This window comes from Harpegnathos saltator, unplaced genomic scaffold, assembly GCF_003227715.2.
Source record: "Harpegnathos saltator strain DR-91 unplaced genomic scaffold, Hsal_v8.6 scaffold101, whole genome shotgun sequence".
NCBI lineage: Eukaryota > Metazoa > Arthropoda > Insecta > Hymenoptera > Formicidae > Harpegnathos > Harpegnathos saltator.
This window is the reverse complement of record NW_020229875.1, coordinates 1,197,364-1,219,523: the sequence shown is the minus strand read 5'-3', so window position 1 is coordinate 1,219,523 and position 22,160 is coordinate 1,197,364. Positions and strand designations below refer to the sequence as shown.

Sequence of the window (22,160 nt, the reverse complement as noted above, 5' to 3'; positions counted from 1 at the left end):
GATCAATGGGGATACCGAATGTTGAGTGTAGAATGGAGTTGCCCTTCGTGAAATGAAACAATACTCGTCCGACTTTTTACATGTCGCTACATTTGTAATGTAAGTGTTAAGGAGATTTCCGCCGCGATTAGTTCGCGGTGCCTTTTTGTATCAGGATTATTAGTGGGCAAGCTTCTCAGGATGTTGCGCACGTGAACGACATCACGACGACCTCACGACCTCACGTTTTGGAGTTGCGCGAAATCTTGCTTTCTTTTGCTTTAGACGAGAGAAAAAAGGAAAAAATTCACTCCCGCGATTATTGCTCGCGATTGATTTTAATCAGTATCAGTAAAGCAATTATTTCCAAAAGTACAGTCCGGAATAGTCGACGCGCGACTCCGGAGTAGCCGAGGCGGCGACGAGTAACGCAATTATTTGACTATTGACAGCCGTGTCGTTCCACATTCCGCGTCTCACCGGGAGTTCGGAGTTGTCTGAAGTCCTGTCGCCGTAATCTTATTTGCCTACGGAATCTCCGTTCAGAAAGGACTCGCGTCGACTACGTCGATCGTGATTTCATCGCGAGGGTCGATTTCATCAGCCGTGGAACAAGGGTATGCTTTCATTTTGTTAGGCGAGTGAGAGGTATCAAAGGGCCGCCTCGAGGTAAGGCGCGGCGCTATTACAAGAGGCGAGTATGAGGAAGTGGCGATACAAAAGGGGAAAGTTAAAAAGGTCGTCGATGGATTGGTAAAAAGAGTACTCGATATAAAGGACGAAGGTAGATAAGGCAGGTAAAGAGGAAACGAATTTTGTACGAGAAAGAGAGAGAGAGAGAGAGAATCGCGGGCATTACTTCCGCGACATTGCGCTAAAGATCTCTTTTCTCTGCGGCACGTACTCAAAGGAGCGTACGCGCGCGCTTTTCGGTAGATGTACAATTTCGAATATCGGGGAACGCGCGCGTGTCACCACGTTATGAATAATGTCTGTCGCTTGGCGGCCGTTACAAGCTGCTATTCTGTTACAACGGCTCCGAGCAGACGCGTGGCGTGCTTTTGTGTACACGCCTATTCGCATCGACGATAAAATAATCCGATCATTGTGCTCGTAACATTGCGCGATCTCTTTACCCGCATTATGGCGAATCGTCAAGTACAAAGGACCTGGTTAATTAGTCAATCAATTGTCACGTATGTGAGCTAGTTTGCGTACGATTGACTATATATTCTAATGAATAAAACATTCGTTCCCTCGCGCGCGCGCGCGTTTGTACGTGCGCTTTCTTGTTACGCTTGAGATGAGACGTATTATTTTCTAATGATATCTCTCGACGAGAGTCGGCGTATTTTTACAGCTCTCAGCCGCGCCAGCAGATGAAGTCGCGCACATTAGAAGACGTAACTTACGCCTTTTTGATGCATTTATTTTCGTGCGAAATATCGTACAGATTATCCTAGAACGTATATTCGTCGTCGTATATTACCGATGACCAATCCTGTTGCCAATTTACGAGTAGCTTTTCGACTCTCTCTCTCTCTCTCTCCCTCTTTCTCTCTCTCTCTCTCTCTCTCTCTCTGCAAATATTCGGAGAAAAAAAACATCGTAATTTTGTCAAAAGTTATTATTTATGATTTGACCTCATCTCTCGGGTGGCATTCTCGCGTTGAGTCGAGCACGCGAGTGGACTCGGAAAGAAACGATAGATTCTACGCGGAATAATAATAGAGAAAAACATTTTCGCTTAATTCTGAGCTCGGGATAAGCGGGACCGTAGGATAATTAGTTAAGAAGCTCCCGTAATGCCGCGCGATACTCGCTCGGGCCGTAATGTCTGCGCGCTACGGTTCTCGTATGTCGATATTTGGGGGAGGAGGAATAGAAAACAGAGTGTCGTGAAAAGTAAAGGAGAGCCCGAGAGGAGACGTTATTCACCGTGGTAGGTCGGAGGTCCTGCCGGGATCTTTGTCGAGCGATATTTTAAGCTGCTGCCGGTATCTCTCGGTTGCAGTTTTCCTCCCTTTTTTCGTTTCATTCTCTCTGCTCTCTCGATTCTCGCTCGTTTGCGCTCATTGCCGGTCTTAACGTTGTTTACCCGGAGCGAGAGCTATGCAACTCTGCGACAAGTGATATTACTCGGGGGAGGATGAGCCCGGTAGGAGGAGGATTCCTCTCGAAATAACCCGGGGAATTTTAGGAAATGACGTGTAAAGGAACGCAATAAGTCTTGTCGCTTGTGACTGAAGGGACGACTTCCTCGCGGCTGAACGAATTATTCTTTCTTGCGTTCTGACGTGCCGACATAATCGTAAGATTAAAATCCGCGTGAAACAATCGACATCTCGCACTTGAACGGTTTAATGAACGGTGAGGATCAGGCGTGAATATAACCAGTTCGTATGTTATGCATCGTTATGTTATGCATCGAAGCAATGGCAAATATTGATTTATTTCGAACAGTCGCGGAAAGAATTATGAGCGAAGGCAGCGAGAATGCAACGAGTAAAGAAGAAAAGAGTAAAGCGAACGTACTCTCTGAAGGAAGCATGCGTTGGATAATGTAGGCATATGCAGAAGAAATCGATGCCCTAATTGTTTCAAACAGTGTGTATTACGTTAACGGGTGTATTAAGCTTGGGATATTAGTCAAAATAATGAGATGCAGATTGCTGCGTGTACTTCGTAACGGGGCTCGGCGCGCTAATAAGCGCTGCAAAATCGTATACGTATTACATTATAAAACTCAACTCCCTCGTCTCGCTCGCCGGAACACCGCGCGATCGTTAGAGATAACCCAGGCAAGAAGAATCGAAATGCATACGCTATATTCTTTTCTCTTCCCGCGACCTCCGTCGGAAGCGCCGTTTATTGCAGTCTGTTCCTCCGTTTCCTTCGAGACACCTCCCTCTTACTTTTTATTTCCGGGTCGGAAGGGAGGGTAAGGAGAAGGGCGATAAGATCAAGTATAAAAGTTCTCGCCGATGGGAAAAAAGACTCGCGGAAAAGTGGCCCTGCGCCGAGGTGGGTCGTGTAAGTTGGGCCGCGCCACTATTTCGATACTCCTAAGGAAACTCCTAAAAATCGCCGCGGACGCGGACGAGCGATCATGTGATTTAGGATAGGCGGTGGTATCATTAGCTCGTGATTTTCCAGAGGCTCAACGCCGTCCCGGCGTGTAATAAATGTATTTTTGTATATACTTGATCCCCCGCCCCCCCCCCCCCCGCCTCTCGTCGAACGTCTGAGTCGACTGGACTGGTGGTCGGTCTTAATCATCGTCGCGCGCGTTCGTTCCGTTGGCGGTCGAAATCGAATCGACGAGGAGAAGTCAATCTTGTCTCTTTTTTATACGCGGAGCGTTGGACAGATCTCCTTTCAATCTTTCCACGAGGACATTCTTGTCGCCGTCCCGGCTTTGTCGCGAGCATCCATCGTCCGCAGGAAGCAATTCGTAGTTTTCCAATCAGAGAACGAGAAAGCGGGCTCATTTTCCGGACGGTACGCGACTTGCATTATATACTGAAACCGGAAGCGGTCGATCAGGAAGAGCCGCGCCACGACTCCGAAGTAGCGGAGGAACCCGCACGTTTTCTTCCCTTCGTTGCCCACGGGAGCGCTACTCGAGATATTGTCTCTATTGTCCTTTTAATCGGCAAAATCAAAGTTTTTCGGACCACTGCGAGCGAGAGTTGTACGTGATGCCGTGAGACGTTTCCGACCGCGCAGCTTGTATCCGAAATTAATATATTAGTGTGTAAAGCAAAACTGGAATTTCAGTGCGGTTCGCGCTCTCGCTATTTATTATTCGTGAATGATAATACAATAATCCGGGGTAAAATTAAATCCATGAATAATTTTATAAAGTTATCAAGTTATCGCAATCAAAAGCTAGTGAGAGTTGTATTATCTTCATCAGTTATATATTATTCTCCGATAATTTGACTTTATGCAATAATGTGTATATATATGTATATAAATTTTTATTTTATAATTTACTACAAGCAATGCAAGGATCTTGAGAAATTATGCGGTCTTTCTAAAATAATATCGCTCGCTCTCTTTTAAGATAAATTTTTAATCAAGTAACAGTCGCGGAAAACGTTTACTTTCGACGAGATTACTTTCTTTGCACATTAGCGAAATTATTAATAACCGGAGAACGTGGAAAAATATGAGGGAATTCGTGCACGTATACCCCGGAACAGTCTATCGTAGCGAGTCGGCGGACAGCTTGCATTTTTTTATTGGGTAGGTAGCAATTAAGCCGCTTAAATCGCCATGTCGGCGCTAATTTATGTCCTCGGTAGAAAGATCAGCGCGTAATTCGTGATTAATTGCAACTTTTGCCAGAGTATCCCTTTCGTCGAGGCGCGAGGGATCAAACTGCTGGAATAGGATTTTCTTGTCGATTAACGTGACATGCATGTTCGGATTTCGTGAACATAATCGCCGCCACCGTTATTCGTACAACGAATGTCTGTCTGACAGATCTTTTTCTGACAAATCCTCGTGTTGATTAAAAATGCAGTTTTGCCGAAAGATACGCTCTCGGCCAAATATCCGATCCGTTTGATATATTTGCCAGCTGCATTTTCGGATTTCTAAATTTTAATAATCAACCTTTTCCCCGTCGTTTTATGATTTACCGTTCTGATTTACGCTCTGTTTCATAATTTCTGTTTATAGCGGGTATTCGTATCGACTTTTAACCGGTAACGCGTGAGTGCAATAACAAGTAGGTGAAATTTTTCATATTTGCGACTTTTCATGTCACGACGTGTAACGTGTTGTGATGATATGGCGGAACGGAAATACATTAATGCGTCCGTTTTCTGTACATAGGAAATGCGCTCAAAGCGAATCATTAATGTGGTTTATCGGCTAATTTAAAAGTAGCTAAATGGCCAATTTGCCAGGCTAAGTGATCTATTTTTTGCTCGCACGTAGAGAGATAGTACAGCACGATGGTTTGATCGTCGGAATTAATTTGCATGATAACGAGCGGCATGGCTAAGAAACTCGTGACCAGACCGAAAATGCTGAAACCTATCCCTGACTGGCTATTAACCGTTTAAGTAATTTCACCTCTATACGCCATGCGCCAAGATTTCGCTTTTGCGCTATCGGGTCAATTATATAGCTCGGCTGTATTTTGCGGTATATACGGAGCGTATACGCTTATTAATGATATCTCCCTTAATACGAGTTAATCGGTATCGAATAGACGAAGTGCTTGATGAAGTTATATTAATATTCCCGTTAAATTTTTCCATGCGTATTCTCGTAAAATCATATTGGCGCGTTACATTCAATCCGCGGGGGGAATTAAATTGCACCTTTTGCAGGAATAATGAAAAACGGACGTTATTTTAAAAATGCATAAAATTCAAATCATTATTTACGGTGGAGAGCTATGCAATACCGTTATCGCCGCCAATAGCCGAAATGCCCGATTCATCCTCCATTCGAAGATTCCGCTTCGATTTCCCGGTTTGTAAAAACATTCATTAAAAATCGTCCAGAGTTATCCCGGGGAGAGGCATCAGTAAAATTATTAAAAACGAGCTCAAAGCGCGTCTGGCGGGATAAAGAAAATGCAAATAAAAGGGATAATAACTTGCTTCAAACGACTACGTTATGAGCGTGAGCTCGATGTATGGGGCGCATTCTTCGTTGCGCGCGTATGTTGCGCAGGGTGGAAAAAGTTTCAAAAATGTTAAAAAAAGGAAGGGGAAAAGATATTCACGTTACGCGCGCTCGTTATCGTCCAACCCTTTCTCGCTGTCTGCATGCACGATGGTCAGTAAAAAAGCAGAGCGCAGTCGATATTTTGCGGAACATGCATGCACGCGCGCGCTGCGGTCGCTCGGCAATAGTAAATGTTTCCAGGAGACAGCGAGTCGAGATTTTTCGATTAGTCACCGGCACGCATCGCGCTCCTAATTGCGGCCCGGATAATTAGAGAGACGGCCGATGCGATCGAAAAGTTTTGCGTTCCACCGCGTGAATTTTCGCCTTAACAGTCGCGTTGCGTAATTACGTGAGTAACATACGTATTATATATACAACATATACTGCTGCTGCTGCGAGAGATGGCTCCATCCTTCCTGATGCGTAATTTTTGCTCGGAATATATTAAACATTATTTTGCAGAACGAATGTCTGCTGTCTCTCGCAGTTCCATTTTTCCTTCTTCTCTCTTTCCCCTTCCCCTTCCCCTTCAGTACATTACCGAACTAGTTTCGCTATCTGTACACTTTTATCGGAACAAACGAGGCGGAAGTCTATTTCGCTGACCGAGTCCCACCGATCGATCGATAGGTGACAAAGGAAGACAATAATGGTTTGTCTTTATCATCAGCGAACAATGGAAGAGAGGCGCGTGAATGTGTAAAGTTAAGGTGTCTGCGCGGAGAGGCGATTGGAAAGATGATCACTCGCGCAAAGTGCACGACGGGAAAACAGCTCGTGCAAGAATGTGTATATTCTTACGTGCCGTAATGCATGTCGAGGTGCTGCTTTCAGCAGTCGCGAAATGATACAGATGCGCAATGAGATACAGTAGGTAGTGGCTTGGCACTACCTACTGTATCTCATTTGTCTTGTTTGCGCGCAGTTAAGTTATTAGGATTTTTTAATTATACGCAATATTGATTTGTTACTTATTAATTATTCAAAGTGGAGGGAACGATCTTGTCTCAAAGCAGCGCATTCGTCACAGCGCTAAGTGGCTTTATGTCAACACCTAGAGAAGAATTCTTACGATTATGAAAATATTAATAACTCCCTCTCCCCTGCTTCTTGCACTGAATGCGCAAGGCTGTTATGCCTTGTATCTTGTATGTATGTACACTTTACTTTTTCCGTCGACGATCGATTAGGGCTCGCGCTCGCGCTCGCTCGTGTGATATCTCTGCTTTTGTTTGGCCGCGGGGCGATGAGCTCGAAATTGTAGAAATTGGTTCGTCAGTATCCGAGGCGTCTCGAGTCGAGCCGAGGATGGTACTCAGCTTCCGCAATGGCGTTAAAGTGGATTTCATGGTGAGGTCGACGGAGGATGGACGGCGCGCGCTCGAGGGAGAGCGGGATAGACGCTGCCGGGAGAATGGAGGAGGGTCGAACTCCGTCGAGCGTCATTACCTGCCATCACTTCATTGATTCACGATGAAGTTTTAGCATAGTTGTTGAGCTCAAGTAGCTCGACCCGCCGCGCCACCATGCCGCCGTCTTCCTGTTAGAATTCATAACGAAACTGACCTGTATCGCATATTCGCCGTGGCATTCATTAATTTAAATGCGCGGGAGCCAGTAACTGTGCGACGGTAACGACGCAGCTACCACTACGACGACATCAGTTCAGCGGATCAGTTAGTGTAATTTCTCGCAAGAATAATACAGTAACTGCCCGGGCAATTTCAGCCGTTATTATAATATATTCTATGATATTACGCGAGTTTTGACGTTTCTGCCGACGGTTATTCCGGCAACCTGCTGCTTATTCGTATCGGGCGCGATTTAACCCGATGACGTAGTCGAGTTATTCTTACGCAAGGATTAATTATATCCTCAAGACGGAGGGGCGGGGGGGGGAGGCAGGGATAAGGGAGTCTTTTTCGCCGCCAATCCGTACCTTAACGGCACGTGTAATATTTTGCATAACGCGCGAGCATTTAAAGCGGAATTAAATTCAAATTGTATTTTTAAATTGCGTTCGTTATTTGCCATTAGTTTGCTCGACGTATCGCCGACATCTGCGATATTAAGCAAAGTATTAAGTTTTTATAGCGCAATAAGGACTGCTATTACATCTGGCGGAGAAATTAAAAGTGAAATATAGCCTCGGCAGGAAGCGGTATTAATTAAGTACCGGGCTTGTTTTAATTTACTGACCCGTGAATCTATTGTCAAGATTTTATATTTTATTATTCGTACTTGTTCATTTCGGATTCGGATTTCAGTCGCGTCGTTGTCGTTTGTTATTAATGAATGCTTATGGCACGCGCGTGCAGACGCGGCGTCGCGACACACATTTACGGTACGTATCGTCGCGCGGCGCGATTCAGAGATTAATTTTAGGGATCTTCGCGACGTTTACGGGGCTTAATTCGCCGCACTCGTTTCTCCTCTCCGCGCGGATATGATGTATTATATTATATTCAAATTATTGTTCCATTGTGTTAACGACTTCCAATTGGCGATATGCTTTGTATAATTGGATCATTATTACGTGGAGAGAGGATAATAGAATTTCCTAGCGGTGCACTCATGCGGTTACATCAAAATTCGACACGGCGCGCGCGCGCGCAATAGGAACATTTTGATATTATATTCACCGGGTTATACAGTGCGATACAATGGTGAGCCGTCATTGACGAATGCATAGCATCGCGCTCGTACAATTCACACTGGCATAAATAACATTTGCGACCGTAGATTCGGGGCGAAATAATGCATAGTGTCCGATGAACTGGACCGCAATCGGACCGCGCGAGGGTGCCCGATTCCGCGCGCGTGAAGAAAGAAGCGTGACGATGGAAAATGCCGAGGAATTTTAACGGGATCGTTTCTTCTCCTCCGACCGTGATCGTGTGATTGTCCAGAAAGATGGTTATCTCGAAAATATTGTGTGTGTGTGTGTGTGTGTGTACTTGTGTCTATTTGATTACATATATATCGACATTTCTCGAGAACAAATATCAAATAAATGTGCTTCGCATGCTCAACGCCCACGGCAGCGCGCAAGTTTCCTCTCCCCAAAGAGAGAGAGAGAGAGAGAGGGAGAGGGAGAGGGAGAGAGAAACTTGACCAATAAATATTTCCTTGTTAAGCCGTCCTCGACTTGAAAAAGAACGATCGTCTTGATGCGCGCGAGTGAAGAGACCGGTAGCCGGTAGATGCCGTGAGCGCTGGAAGGAAGCAAGGGGTGGCTGGGAGACAGCGGCAACAACAGGGTCGACGATAATAAATAGGACGATGGATTCAGCCCGCGCGATTCGGCGAGTTTCCGCGGCGCTTTTATATAAATAACACAGACGAAGGCGTAGCATGGCTCGTAAAACTGAATTATGTCCCACCTACTCCGCCGGTACTCCCGTCACGCCGTCCGTCCGCTACGCGCGGTTTTTCAGCGCGATTCGCCGCGGTCATTCGCCGCCACGTGTGCACGCGATCGTACGTGCGGTTTCGTGCGGGCTGCGAGCCCGCGAGCGAGGGGTTGCCGATGGAGAGAAGGAGAGAGAGAGAGAGAGAGAGAGAGAGAGCGGGAGAAAAAGAGACCAGAGTGAGAAACACAATCGTGATTGACCGGTCGCCGCGAAGGACAACTTTATCCGCGCGGCGCTTTTCCTCGAGGGCGATTTTTAAATCCCTTCCGACGTGCTGCAAGTGCGCGCGATCATCTGTCCGCCGTCGATCGGAATTTATCGATCCTACCTTTGCCTGCTAAGCTTTTGTCAGCATGCGATCGCGTTTCGCGCGACGCGATGTCGCGACGTGAATACGGATTCGAGAGATTTTACGGTGTCTCGCGCGGAAACTCCGAGTTTGACCGGCTAAATTGCATGAGGATACATTCATTAATTTTATTTTGTTCTCTCTCTCTCTCTTTATCTCTCGTAATTTTGTTAATTGTTCGGTGTATTTACGTCTTGGTAGCATAATTTTAGCATGACGGAGCATTCGACGATCTACTCTGAAATTAGTTGTACATTTGCACAAATTTTTCTATATAAAGAGATTCTAGAGATAGAGTGCTGTCTCTCGAGAATGTTGTTTAACAAATGATCCAACTATTTTGCGACGATCAGCGTTTCATTACTTACGGTTGTTTCCAAAGCCCTATCTTCTCAGGCGCTAGCTGCTAACATAAAGTGTGTTTGTAGGGAACGAGGATATTTTAAAATTGCATTGCTGCCTAGTATACCGCGATACCTTTCATTTGGTCGTTTCTTTGCGCTGGAGATAGTCCGATAATCTTTAATCCGTATACATGAGCTAAAATCTTCATACACTCGTTTCATTTCATCACAGCGACAAACGATGGCTATCGGTAAAATCTAGTCGAATCAAGTCATTGTGACAAGTATACCGAGTAATGGCGTACTCAATACAGGATTTCTGCTATATCTGAAATTATCACAGAATCTTTTTTCACCTCGAATAGAGTACAGAGTAGACATTCCTTAAAACTAGCTAGTATCGTTCAGCATTTATTAGCGACTTGTTAGATTTCTGTCTCATTTTGGTGATATAATATCATATAATACAATTTGTCGTCGTGTCGATCGATTGGATAATGAAATTTCTTCCATCAGAGAAACGGGCCCTTCTTTTCGGTTCGATAACATAAGTGATAACATAAATGAAATAAAAGAGTGGTTTTTAGCGCGAAGACGCGACTGTAAAACTTTAAGATGCGTTTCTGGCGGAGAAGCTCGCCATGGTGCCCGCGAGAGAAGAAAATGTCGCAACAAACTCATAATGCAGTAAGTAGGTATTTCGTGCGTTGCCATAAAAACATTCCGAATATATCTCTCATGGCATGGCACATCTGAATGAAGAATAAACTCCAAAGAGAAATCAGCGATGCGTACTGTCTTTGAAAGCTCCGTCCTTAGACCTTGTCGCCGAAATAGGGGATCCATTATTCATCGGCAACTTCGCAGGATTTTTCTCGTGCAAGCCCTCGGACATTTTAGTAAGTGAATTTTACTATGCAGACGAGACTGCGCGTCGAGGAGGGAAATAGCGCGCGGAATATTCACCTACAACGCGCTGCACTTTTACGACAACTAGCGACGAAGGTTATACGAAGGATTCCTTTCTTATCCGACGCACGGGCTAGCGATTGCTTTTTCTGCGCTATATATATATATATATATGTATATATGTATATGTATATGTATATATATGTGTATATATGTATATTCGTGCTTCTTTGTGACCTATTGAGAGATACGCGGTTCTGTATTTCCAAAAGGATAACTCGCGCCGCGCGGATCTCTTTAGATTTCGATGTCGACATTATCCCGTAACGTAGAGCGTAAAATTGAAACGACTCGCTTTACAATAGATTATCGAAATAGAAGTTTCACAAAGGGAAAGAGGTAACGTAAACGCGATATCTTTGAATTTACTAAAGTTTATTGTACCGTCACCTAATTATACATTCATATCTTAATGAGCCGTGCGGCGCGCGAGATCACGATTCTCTTTTAGATGTCGACGTTATCCCGCTACGTGGAGCGTAAAATTGAGACGATTCGCTTCATGACAAATTATCGGGATTGATATTTATATTGATAAAGGGGATAATAACGAAATGGTGATGTCTCCGTATGTCTCTAGTGAAGTTTATCGTAGCCGTGCGATTGCACATTGATATCCTAAAGCGTTACTTTTCGCGAATTAACTCGCGCGATCGGCTTTGTTATTTTACCGGTCAATACCGGCCGCTGCGTCTACGTGAAACTGGAAGTAATTCTTTGACGTGTGTCCGTACATGCAGTCGCTTCTAATTAGAGATAATAGATACGTCTCGGGGCCCCGCGTTACGCGCGTTGCAATATTTACTCTCTTCCTCTTTATTTGCGGATATGTACCTCGTGGCCTGACGACACTGCCACTTTTTGTTATTCTGGAAAATGTTCAGGTCTTTTTACGGTAAACCAATTTTTTGTTCTTTACAATCAAGCGGCTCGTCCGCTTTGTTTCTCTATTTTTAGCTCATTTAACTGCGCGTGGCGTTTCTTTCTTTTCGTTTGTACAAAGTAACGGGCACGCTGTCCTCTCACATGATCGCGTTAGTTGATCGTTATTCGCGTTTCAAACAATTAAGTCTGATACGGCTCTAATTAAGCCGGCTCGATTCTCATTTCTTCAACATCCGTATCCTGTTCTCCATTTAGTGTGCATCACTGTTAATCTAAGACAGAGTACGAAAAAGAGAAATAACGTTACGAGTGATCAGCGGGATTTTCTGTGCAAAATTTGGAGCGCGTAACATCGCCTAACACCGATCGAAAAAGGAAATAAAGGTGCTGCAATGTTTGGTAAAAGTTTGGTAAGAAAATTAAGCTTTGACGCGACACGCACACGCGGCGGTACATCGATATTTTCTTTTCGCGAGAAACAGAAGAGCACGCTCGAAGGTGCGTTCTATCACGCTCGCAACATTACATAGCGTACCAGCGAGTGTGCTCTGAGTACGCAGTGTGTGTCGTCGGTATTATTACCGTCTTAACGAGCCCGTCTTTTAATTCGACGGAGCAATGTGCGAAATTCTCAGGAATTATCTGCAATCCTCGTCGCACGCGACGACGTGGAGCGGCAGGCGGGCGGGCGGGCGGAATCGTTTCCGTGTGCATGCTCATCAGTCTACCGAGGACAACGTGTTGAGGCATATAGGAAAGCGGGGAAACTTCGCTACAGCGAATTTCCATTTAGAGAGATTTCGCGATACCCCGGGCAGAGCCCGGTGCTTTAAGTCTTCGCGGATTGGCGCAAGATAAGAACAACTTCTAGCGCTTTCTTCCGTTGCAGATTGAAAATAAGTAGGTACAGATTGTGTGATAATTCGACTCTCGTGCCGCGCTCCGTGCCGCGGCCATTTGTTTGGCCCTTTGTTAACGAGACAAGCCTCGGCCGGGACACGATAGTTATCAGCTTCTCTCTCTCTCTCTCTCTCTCTCTCTCTTTCTCTGTTAATTCACATTGTTTCTCCGATTTGTGTTAGGAAACGAGCACATTTTTACCGGCGAGGCGCCGACGTGTAACGCCGTTCGCAGGGAGTAGATGTGGAGACACGATTTTTCCTCGGTAACTTTTTTATGTCCAATAGAACGCCATAGGTAGACGCGCGCGGGATATATGTACACATAATTATTCTGCAATGCAAATATGTAAGCAGTTTTTCTGGTCCGTGGGTGTACACACTCGGCGTTAAATGGCGACTGTCTGACCGCAGAGTGAAATAACGTGATCTACGTGTGCGAAGCTCGGAATCACAGATGGTTACATCTTACGCTAAACGCACGCAGTAACGCACGGAGTAAGGGCCCTTGCGTGTAAAATCACGTTATTATGCGCAAGTCGTAATAACGAGACTGTGTTAACGCGAGAACGGGGAGAAGGGGGACGCAGGCGCGACTAATTAAGCAGTCCTAATGTCTCGTAACGTAAGAAACGATATTAAGAGCTGCAGTTGGTTAGAGAGCACGCGCGGTTTCCGCGTTGTAATGAGATAACAACAGTATCGTATATTAATAAAGGCCGATACGCGCGGAAATTGCGGTTTCGGCATCGTGCGTGTCCTTCGACGTAGGGCTTCGGCGTGGGCCAAGGGTGAATTGCAAAGGGCGGTCCGAGGCCATTTATTATCCCCATTATCGTGCTTCTGACCTCACTGTCTGCTCCCTCAGGACTCGAACACACCTATAACATACAATCCCCTTTCACTCTCGACAATGCTGCCCTTGTCTCGCTGTCGAAATATAGTCGACAGCATCGATAGCTGTGGAACCATGTTCGATCGTGTTTCAGCGAGCATTTATCTGTCCGCTATCTACGACAATGTATTGACAAGCGAACATTCTGATCGAGAGGTTTTAATTAGTGGTGTCAATATATATCTCAGGTCTCGAGATGATATGACAGAGTTATCGTGGCACGCTAGTGCGCGGGTCATACGGTCATTTTGCTTTTATGAGATTATCGATTTTTTTTAGCGATGATAAGTAGCGATAATTTCGACAGCAGGTTCATCGTTATTCACTCGTAATTACTTACTAGGAAATTGAAGGTATTCTCCATACGCATTTATAATGCATTCTCAATATTTACCAAGTTTTCAGTCTATTGGATTCTCGAACGCTTATATGTTTACAAAATCCGTCATTTTGACTTGTTGTTAGCAATTTGCAGTTGTAGTACGTATATTTATCTCGATACAATTAGCGAAACGAATTTAAGGCGTTTGAGTAACGGGCAGATATTGATATGTGTGTAGTTATCGGCAACTTTAGATATTCGAGTATCGGGGGAGCCACAACTCGGTTTCCGAGTATACAGGTCCTCGGATAATAGCGGATAAATAATATTGTTTATGAAACGAGAGAGAGTAAGAGAGAGAGAGATTATATATATATATATATATATATATGTGTGTATGTATATCTGCAGGAATAATAATTATTGAGTTGATATTGACTGCCGTAATTTTAATATTCGCTAAACCTGATCATAATTTAGTGATATTTCTCACAAGACTGTGTACGTGTATTTGCGGGAAAGGAATAAGCTATTCAAAGAAGATGTCATTAAGATGTCATTTTATTATAGAACTTGTGCCCATGTTTATTTGTTGCGCTATATTTTATAGCATTGTTATTCAAATGTATGCATAGCAGATTAGTCTATACATAACACATCTAAGATTTGCATAATTTTTTTTGTAAGAAATGTTTTGTGTTATTTTTAAGTAAATATATCCGTCCCAGGTTCTTCTTTACATTACACGTTGGATTACCGTTATATATGTTGAAATTCGTAAACATCACAATATATCAATAAGATATTTTTGAGATGTCAGTCGATTTCTAACTTGTTGAATGTCCCGTTAATTCCGAATAATTCATCCGCATTTATTACGCTATTAGTTCGTAGAGACTCGTTGCTCTTAACTTTTTCTTGCTCCAGTAACCATTCCCTTCGTTCCAACAATTTCGCATACCACATATCTGGAATAAGATAACATCAAAATAGAGTCAGAAAATTTCGAGCTACCTTCCTATGTCCGAATAATGACTATTTAAATTTCTTAGTCTACAGATATTAACGGATTTATATATTATGGGGAATTAATAATTGTTGTTAGTAGATATCGAAGAAGGGCAGACATAATTTTTCATAAAAAGGAAAACTGAATTGAAAGTATACCATGCTTCTGATCTGCGCGATTTGACTTTTTTACACACATTTAAATTGAAATTATAAAATTGTTAAGAAATCTATGTATTCGTAATATCGATTGATGCAGTACCTGTTAGGGCTTCTATTGACGGTTGCTCACCGCCATAATCTGAGGGTAAATTGGACTTTGATATTATTTCATATATTGATTCTATTCCGGATTCGACAACTTTCATCTAAAAATGTCACCTTTGATCAAAATCTCACAATCTGATTTGAAAATTACATGTTTGCATAATGACAATTATATCACAGATATGAATTTTTTGAATGTTTGTGATATCATTTTGTACTTACTCTCCCATAAATTTTTGGGCTCATAAACGCTTTGATTATTTTTAAGATTCTATCGATATAAGATGATGCGTTTATTATATAAATACTTTTGTATCTCAAACCGTATGCTTCCTGAACAGTTTGAACAAATCACAAATTAATTTGAGCAAGACATTATATAGTGCATATGAAGTGAGATTACTTACCAAACAAAGGTCCAACTTTCTTACAAGGTTTGGTGTATATTTGAGCAAATGATTAAGAGTTAAATAAATACAATCAATTATTAAAATATCAGAATTTACCATGTCTTCCTCTAGACGTACGTCTGTTAACATGAATATGTATCTGTAACGTGAAGAAACAATATGATACATATCTTTCATCTATTTTATTTTACTTTTTCATTTTCAATGAATTTGTATATTCTATGGACTTGTCTTACGTTCGTAAAATCGCAACGAGAAAATCTATTTAATTTTTACGGTGATCTAATTTTTATTATAATTGATAATTCGAAAAAATGCAATCATCAGTGAAGATGTACATTCTTTATAATTCTTTATAATTTTCTTTATAGTTTTTTCTGTCAAAAACAAACAGAACAATTGTTATTCGTTAAATTTCATGACATGATCAGTCCTGAGTTTTCTATGTTATTTGAAACTGCGGATATATAAGAGCACGTGCGAAAAATGCTACGATTTAAACAGTTTCGCGAATTTCATGCACTTTCCCTTCTCATATCGTTTCGCCAAAGTCATCGATATCAGTTTTTCCTCTCGATATGCGTCATCAGGTAAAATGTAACTGTGGCGGTAGGGAGAGACGATGAGTGTGCAAGTATCTTGTTTCTATCTCATTATCGATAATAGCAGGCGAGAGAGAATGAGGAGGGAGACAGACAGAGGAGGTTGCGTGTTTGGTTTTACGGGAATAGGAAAGGAGATGAGAAGGAAAGACAAGCAGAGGGAAGAGGAGGGAAAGTAGATTCCAAAGACTTCGTAGAGTAAGGTAGCGAGATTGATCCGCTGTGATTGGCTCGGCCAAATGGCGTCTCGTAAAAACGCTCGGAAATTATTCGCAAGCGCGTAATAACGCTGGCGTTAAATAATAATTTCTCGTCGCCGTCGAGCGCAAGCACTGCGCGGATTCCGATAATACGGAATGTTCATAAGAACGCATCAAGCTCCGCCAGATTTTCTTCTTTTCTTTCTGTTCTTTCTTTTATCATCGTTACTCGTTACCGTTGTTTTTTTTGTAGTTTCATGCGATGACTTATATACATTGCCAGCCAGGTGGTAAATGCAGCGTGTATTTAAGCTCACTTTTATAGTATCCTGGGACTTACTAAGAGTGATAGTAACTCTTATGTTGTGTGACGGTATATCTTTGCGATCAGAAAGGCGCGAGGTACTTGCGGGATAAAACTTCAATGTTTCTAAGATATCGGTAATATATCCTTACTTTTATAATTTGTTTCTACGTACTTTAATACATCCGATAAGTGAAAGATAGAAGCATCTTCGTTTATAAATCGGTAAACACTGATTCGAATTTTTTCCGGCGTAAGCTTTGGTAGAGCTACCCATTGTCTGTAAGAAATTATATATTTATGAAGACACGTTCAATGCAAACAGAAGAAATTAATTTTTCAAAGATAATAAATTTGCAATTATTCTCCATTTCTTTTTATTAAATACATTTTTTTCATCTGCTCTTGCACTTCGTTTTATGAAAGAGAAATATTCCTAGTTATTTTATAAAATATACAGGATGTCCAACGTAACGGTTGTGGGGTGCGTTTTCAATTGTTTCGCGTAGGCTTCAACTTGCAGTGGCGAGAGGTAAGAGAATATTTATTTCAAACAGAAATCGAGGTCATCTTGAAATTTTTAAATGGTGTCACGTACTCTTTTCTTGCATATAATATATCACATTTGTGATAGTGCATTAAACTCACCTTCGAAGTCCTCTACAATATTATGTAAAGAAGAAAGTATGGTGTCATTTTTTGGTAGATTCAGAGTGACCTTGATTTTTTTATGAAAAAAAATATTTTTTTATCTTTTGTCATTGCAAGCTGTAATTTACATGAAATGGTCGAGAATTGATCTTGCAACCGTTTTCTTAAACCGTCGAAAGTATTTAAAAAATCGTGCAAACTATTACACAGAACATCCTGTATGATTAACATCATTCACTTCGGAGAGTAAGAAAAATCACTTTCAGATAAAAATTATCCGCGAAGTGAACGCGAAGTGAACGTTTTAATATTCATTTATAAATACAAAATATAATATTTCTGATTTAGTTTTCAATATTATATTCAATATTATATTTTCAGTATTACGTTAAATTTTAGTTAGTGTTTTTGGTAGATCAGTGTCGCTGATACTAGTTTCGTACTCGTAAAATTTTGTTAAAATCAGCATAAAAAATATAGTATAATATATAATAACGTATTTATACTTACATGCATTTGCGTACTAGAGTGATGTTGTCAATCTGCGGGTCATAATTGGCGAAAAACTCGGGAATCAAGGTACGAAGTGTATATTGCGAATCTAAACGTTTTTTAGCTTTCTCTAGATCCAATTTTGAAGATAAAAGGGTGAACCGTAATCGATTATCTGAGATGTCTGCGCGAAATGTAGAATTATGTTTATTATTATGGTATATTAATGCATGTCATTCATTTTTAATAAGTTAGCATGTAATGATGGAATGTGTCATGGTAACTTGATCAGCTATTAATGATTGAATGGAGATAATCGACATCTGTGTTCCGCAAATCACGAAATAATTCGTTCTATTAAAGTTACATAGGAATTACTTTTTCCTTTTTTTAAATCTATCAATCACAATTATTTAGATATGTTTTGTTTGGACGCAATATGAACAATTAATCAGTAAGCTCCGTTTGAATTTTAAATACAAACCTTGAGGAAGATGAGCTTGTTGTTTCAACCATTGTCGAAATTTACCAAACTTCTCTTCATAGAGCTTTTTGTTCCCTTCAGCTATCTCCACTGCTTCTTCAATCATAATATTTTCTAATTTCATAATGTCCATGGATATTGTCCGCTCCTCACAGAATTATTTTACAATTACAATCTGAATTATTATTTCATATATTTTAAATTATCTTTTAACTCTCTTTAACGATCTTTTAAATTTATATAAAGATGTATTATTTAATTTCTTTGTTTATATATTTAATATATCTTTTTTTTATATTATAAATAATGATAATAATTACAATAGAACAACAGAGCAGCAGTAAAATGATGTTAATAAGTAAAACGTGAACGTTGAAACACTCTCATAAACTCGTCGTTGTGTCGTTTCTCGACTGACTAACTTTCACGGAGCGTGTCATCTGTCTCTTAGAAGTTACCTTCAGAATATGTTGTTTATATAATACCGTAGAAGTGAATGACGTAGAAATATATATTTAGAACATATTTCTTTGATGTTTTTACGTTATTCATTGGAATGAAATATATGTAATCTACATATCGAACGTTCGAACTTGAGTGGCAATAATTACTTTTTCCTATTTTCTTTTCTTTTTTGTTCCTTTCTTATTGGTCTAGCAACTGAGCCGTCGAGCAACCAGTTCGTTGAATGACTTATTGACGATTTACCAAACGCAACGTCATTAAGGTTAATTTTAATCTAATGATTATTTAATCACATAAATATAATTATCACATAAATATAATATAAATGTCATAATAATATGTCAGGGTTTAAGTTCACTGAATACAAATCCGATGTAAAAATTGACATCGGACAAATTGTAATAAAAAATAGTGTAAGTCCGACACGACAGACACATATTTAAGTGATGTATGAAACGATGATATAAATTAGTAGTAGTATTTCGAATAACCCTATGCCTGACGGATTGTTCATCGGATGTTTCATTGTTGCTTATTACTATCCTTTTTTGTTTTCTGTCATTTTGCTCGGTTTTTACCTGCAACCTTGCAGTGAGAACGCGCGTACAATTTATCTTCTTGTAAAATAACTGCGCGCAGGTATCGGTCTTGTAGTATCGTATGCAATTATGTAAAAACTATGCTAATAGAAATTGCATGGAAACTCTTTTTATAACACCGGTAAGAAGGTTGAGAAGACTGAAACAAGGGGTCAAAGTAGAGCGCGCGATCGCGAAGGAGAACGGCTTCTCTGTGATTTGGCGAGAACGGCTGGGTAGACTGGAAGGAGGAATCTTGCTAGCGAAAGGCGGATACAGTCATAATAAAAAAAAGCGTGCGCATTATATATGCAAGTGCAAGACTAAATAAGCCACAAACAAACACAACACAAGCAAATTAAGTCAACTAAAATCGATGACATCATATACAATTATGGCCGTAATATTTGTTTTTTCGGGATTGGTTATCTTTTATTTTGTTAATTTGTTCTTATTTGTTTGTTAGTTTTTTAATATTCATTCATTCTTCAATGTTTTCGCGTTTGTCTAATAGACTACTCCAATAATTTAATAGTTTTTAGAAAAGTTGTCTATGTTAAATTAACCGATTGTTAATTGATAGCATAATCAAAGTTGTAATAAGCGATTACTCTAAGCGATTATGAACGTGAAAATGGCGATCTCTCGAGAGATTACATCTGTAATATATACTCGTATTATATATAATATTTCACATTTTTCTTTTTTATGCTATTTGTATCCTGTGTTCGATTTGTTTCTGCGCAGTATAAACACATAGTTGCATATTTAATGAAGATACATTTAATTAAGCTGGAAACTCAAACAGCTGCTTAGAGATCATGCGGAAATATAATGTTTTTATAGCACCAAATAAAATAGTCAATTTTTTATGTATATATAGACTCTCTATTTATGTTCTTATATTTTATATTCTTGGTAAAACTCCTGTTCAGGGGACCGACTCCGATTACCTTGTCTGTTAGATATATTATCAAGGAGACCCTCCGAGTCACAATCAAAAGATTTATTCGCTCCTTTTATTTGCTCTATTGGCCATTTATTGGCTCTATTATTTATTCGGATAAATGGCGTGCCTACGATGCTCTATCCAATGATAAGAACTACACACACGAAACTGTAAATCGTTCGGTTAATTTTGTGAATCCAGAAACAGGTGTTTACACACAAAATATAGAAAGATTATGGAGAGATATGAGAGCAAATATTCCTCGCTACGGCACGCGCGATTATTACTTCACACATTATTTAGCAGAATTTTTATTTAAAATAATACATAATTTTGATATCCGTATTGATACTTTCTTTAAAATAATGAGTTTAATGCATCCCTTAAATAATCCAAGTGATGAATAAATTTTTTTGTGTATACATCCACTATGTGTCACATTGTAATTACAGTATGTAATTTTTCAAGGATTTCTTTTCTTCGTATGTCACTCATTGTTTATTAAAATATTAGGTAAAACTCCTGTTTAGGGGATCCATTTTAGAAAGCTATAGATAAATGAAATTTTATAGATATAACCCATTTTCTTTAGACACAATATACATTAAACAATGTTAAACAGTACATATAAGCGGGAGAGCGGCTTCGCCCCTCCCCAAACAAATTCCAACCTAACCTAACTTACTGCATCTTTATATATTTTTGGACATTGTTGTTCTCGTAAGATTTGTCACCTAACCCAATTCAACTTATATCTGTATACAATTTGGTGTCGTGGATTTTAAGGAAATCTTTTCATATAAAGATGCAATAAGTTAAGTTAGATTGGGATAGGATTTATTCGGGAGGGGGTGTGGGGGAGGGGCGAAGCCTCTCTCCCGCTTATATGTACATTTCTATATATACACTGTGTTTGGATTAACCGTATGAAAAAATTTATGAAACTTCATTTGTTCATAACTTTGTTATAAACAATGCACGGGTTAAAACTTTCAGAATATTACTCATTACAGAACAACATTATAGAACCTTGATAACATATGTGAAAATTATTGACATCGGGAGGTGGTCCCTATTTCTGCATAATTACCAAAAAAAATTTTTTGCGACTAAAAAGATCAAATGAAGTAGGTCAGTAGTACGATGAATACATTCATGTATAGGACATGTATAGCATGTGCTCATTCCTTAGGTATGTACATAGTGTTGGAAAATTACATTCTATTTATGAAATTCCTTTTGTTAATTATTTTGTAATAAACAATGAGCGACGGCTAAAACCTTTTGATTGTGACTGCTTGATAATATATCTGACAGACAAGATCATCGGAGGTGGGTCCCCTGAACAGAAGTTTTACCATATTCTTATATATTCATATTAATGTTTTAGTACATTTATGAATATCGCATAGTCCATAAATCTTTCTCTTGCAATATATCACTCTTTATACATACATATATATATATATATATATACGAGTATATTCTTTCTTTTACTTCCACTTTTATATCAATATTGAAGAACACAATTCGTTGCAGATATAGGCGCGACTAATCAGTTTGTCTTAAATAAGTGTGTTCTAAAAATTACATAGGTTATAATAATTTATAATGACGGAATTGATTTCCATTTTCATGCAAATAACCTAAGCCCAGTTCTTTCCCTCAATATCGTGCACATCGTAAGAACGCTACGGGTATTATCAGGCAGGTACGGGTTTCATGTTCCCTCATTTGAGATTTCAGAAAAAGAGAAAAAAAGAATAAACATGGAATAACGCTCTGTTAAGAAATTAATACTCTCTGTATCTGATTTTCATAACCATTGGAAAGAGGATCAAAGTTAACAAGAGATTAGAGATAGCTTTTATATAAGTAGCTCCTTTAAGACTTTTTTAGATTTTAGATATTTAGATTAGGTAGATTAGTTTAGAAATGATTAGATTCGAATTTTTAACTCCGCGATTTAATGGAAAATTTATTTTTGTTGAAAGTTACTTA

At 40.1% G+C, this 22,160-nt stretch overlaps 2 protein-coding genes across 2 annotated transcripts in view; one reads left to right on the top strand and one right to left on the bottom strand.

Annotated features, from left to right (window-relative positions):
* LOC105182426 (TWiK family of potassium channels protein 18) overlaps positions 1-22,160 on the top strand; it is a 297,075-nt gene that overhangs the window by 42,360 nt on the left and 232,555 nt on the right. The gene's annotated exons all lie outside the window — the stretch shown is intronic.
* On the bottom strand, positions 14,293-18,415 carry LOC105182424 (retinol-binding protein pinta). Its single transcript, XM_011139834.3, has 7 exons — positions 18,168-18,415; positions 17,702-17,867; positions 16,716-16,820; positions 15,432-15,573; positions 15,247-15,357; positions 15,020-15,125; positions 14,293-14,717 (listed from the first exon to the last, which is right to left on the bottom strand). The coding sequence occupies exons 1-7, from the start codon at positions 18,298-18,300 to the stop codon at positions 14,566-14,568; spliced, it is 915 nt and encodes a 304-aa protein (XP_011138136.2). The 5' UTR covers positions 18,301-18,415; the 3' UTR covers positions 14,293-14,565.

Coding starts and splice junctions, on each gene's coding strand:
- LOC105182424 (XM_011139834.3), bottom strand. CDS start 18,300: ATGGACATTATGAAATTAGAAAATATTATGATTGAAGAAGCAGTGGAG. Junction 15,574..16,715: donor CACTTATCGGATGTATTAAA/GTACGTAGAAAC, acceptor TTCACGTTACAG/ATACATATTCATGTTAACAG. Junction 15,126..15,246: donor GCCCAAAAATTTATGGGAGA/GTAAGTACAAAA, acceptor TGACATTTTTAG/ATGAAAGTTGTCGAATCCGG.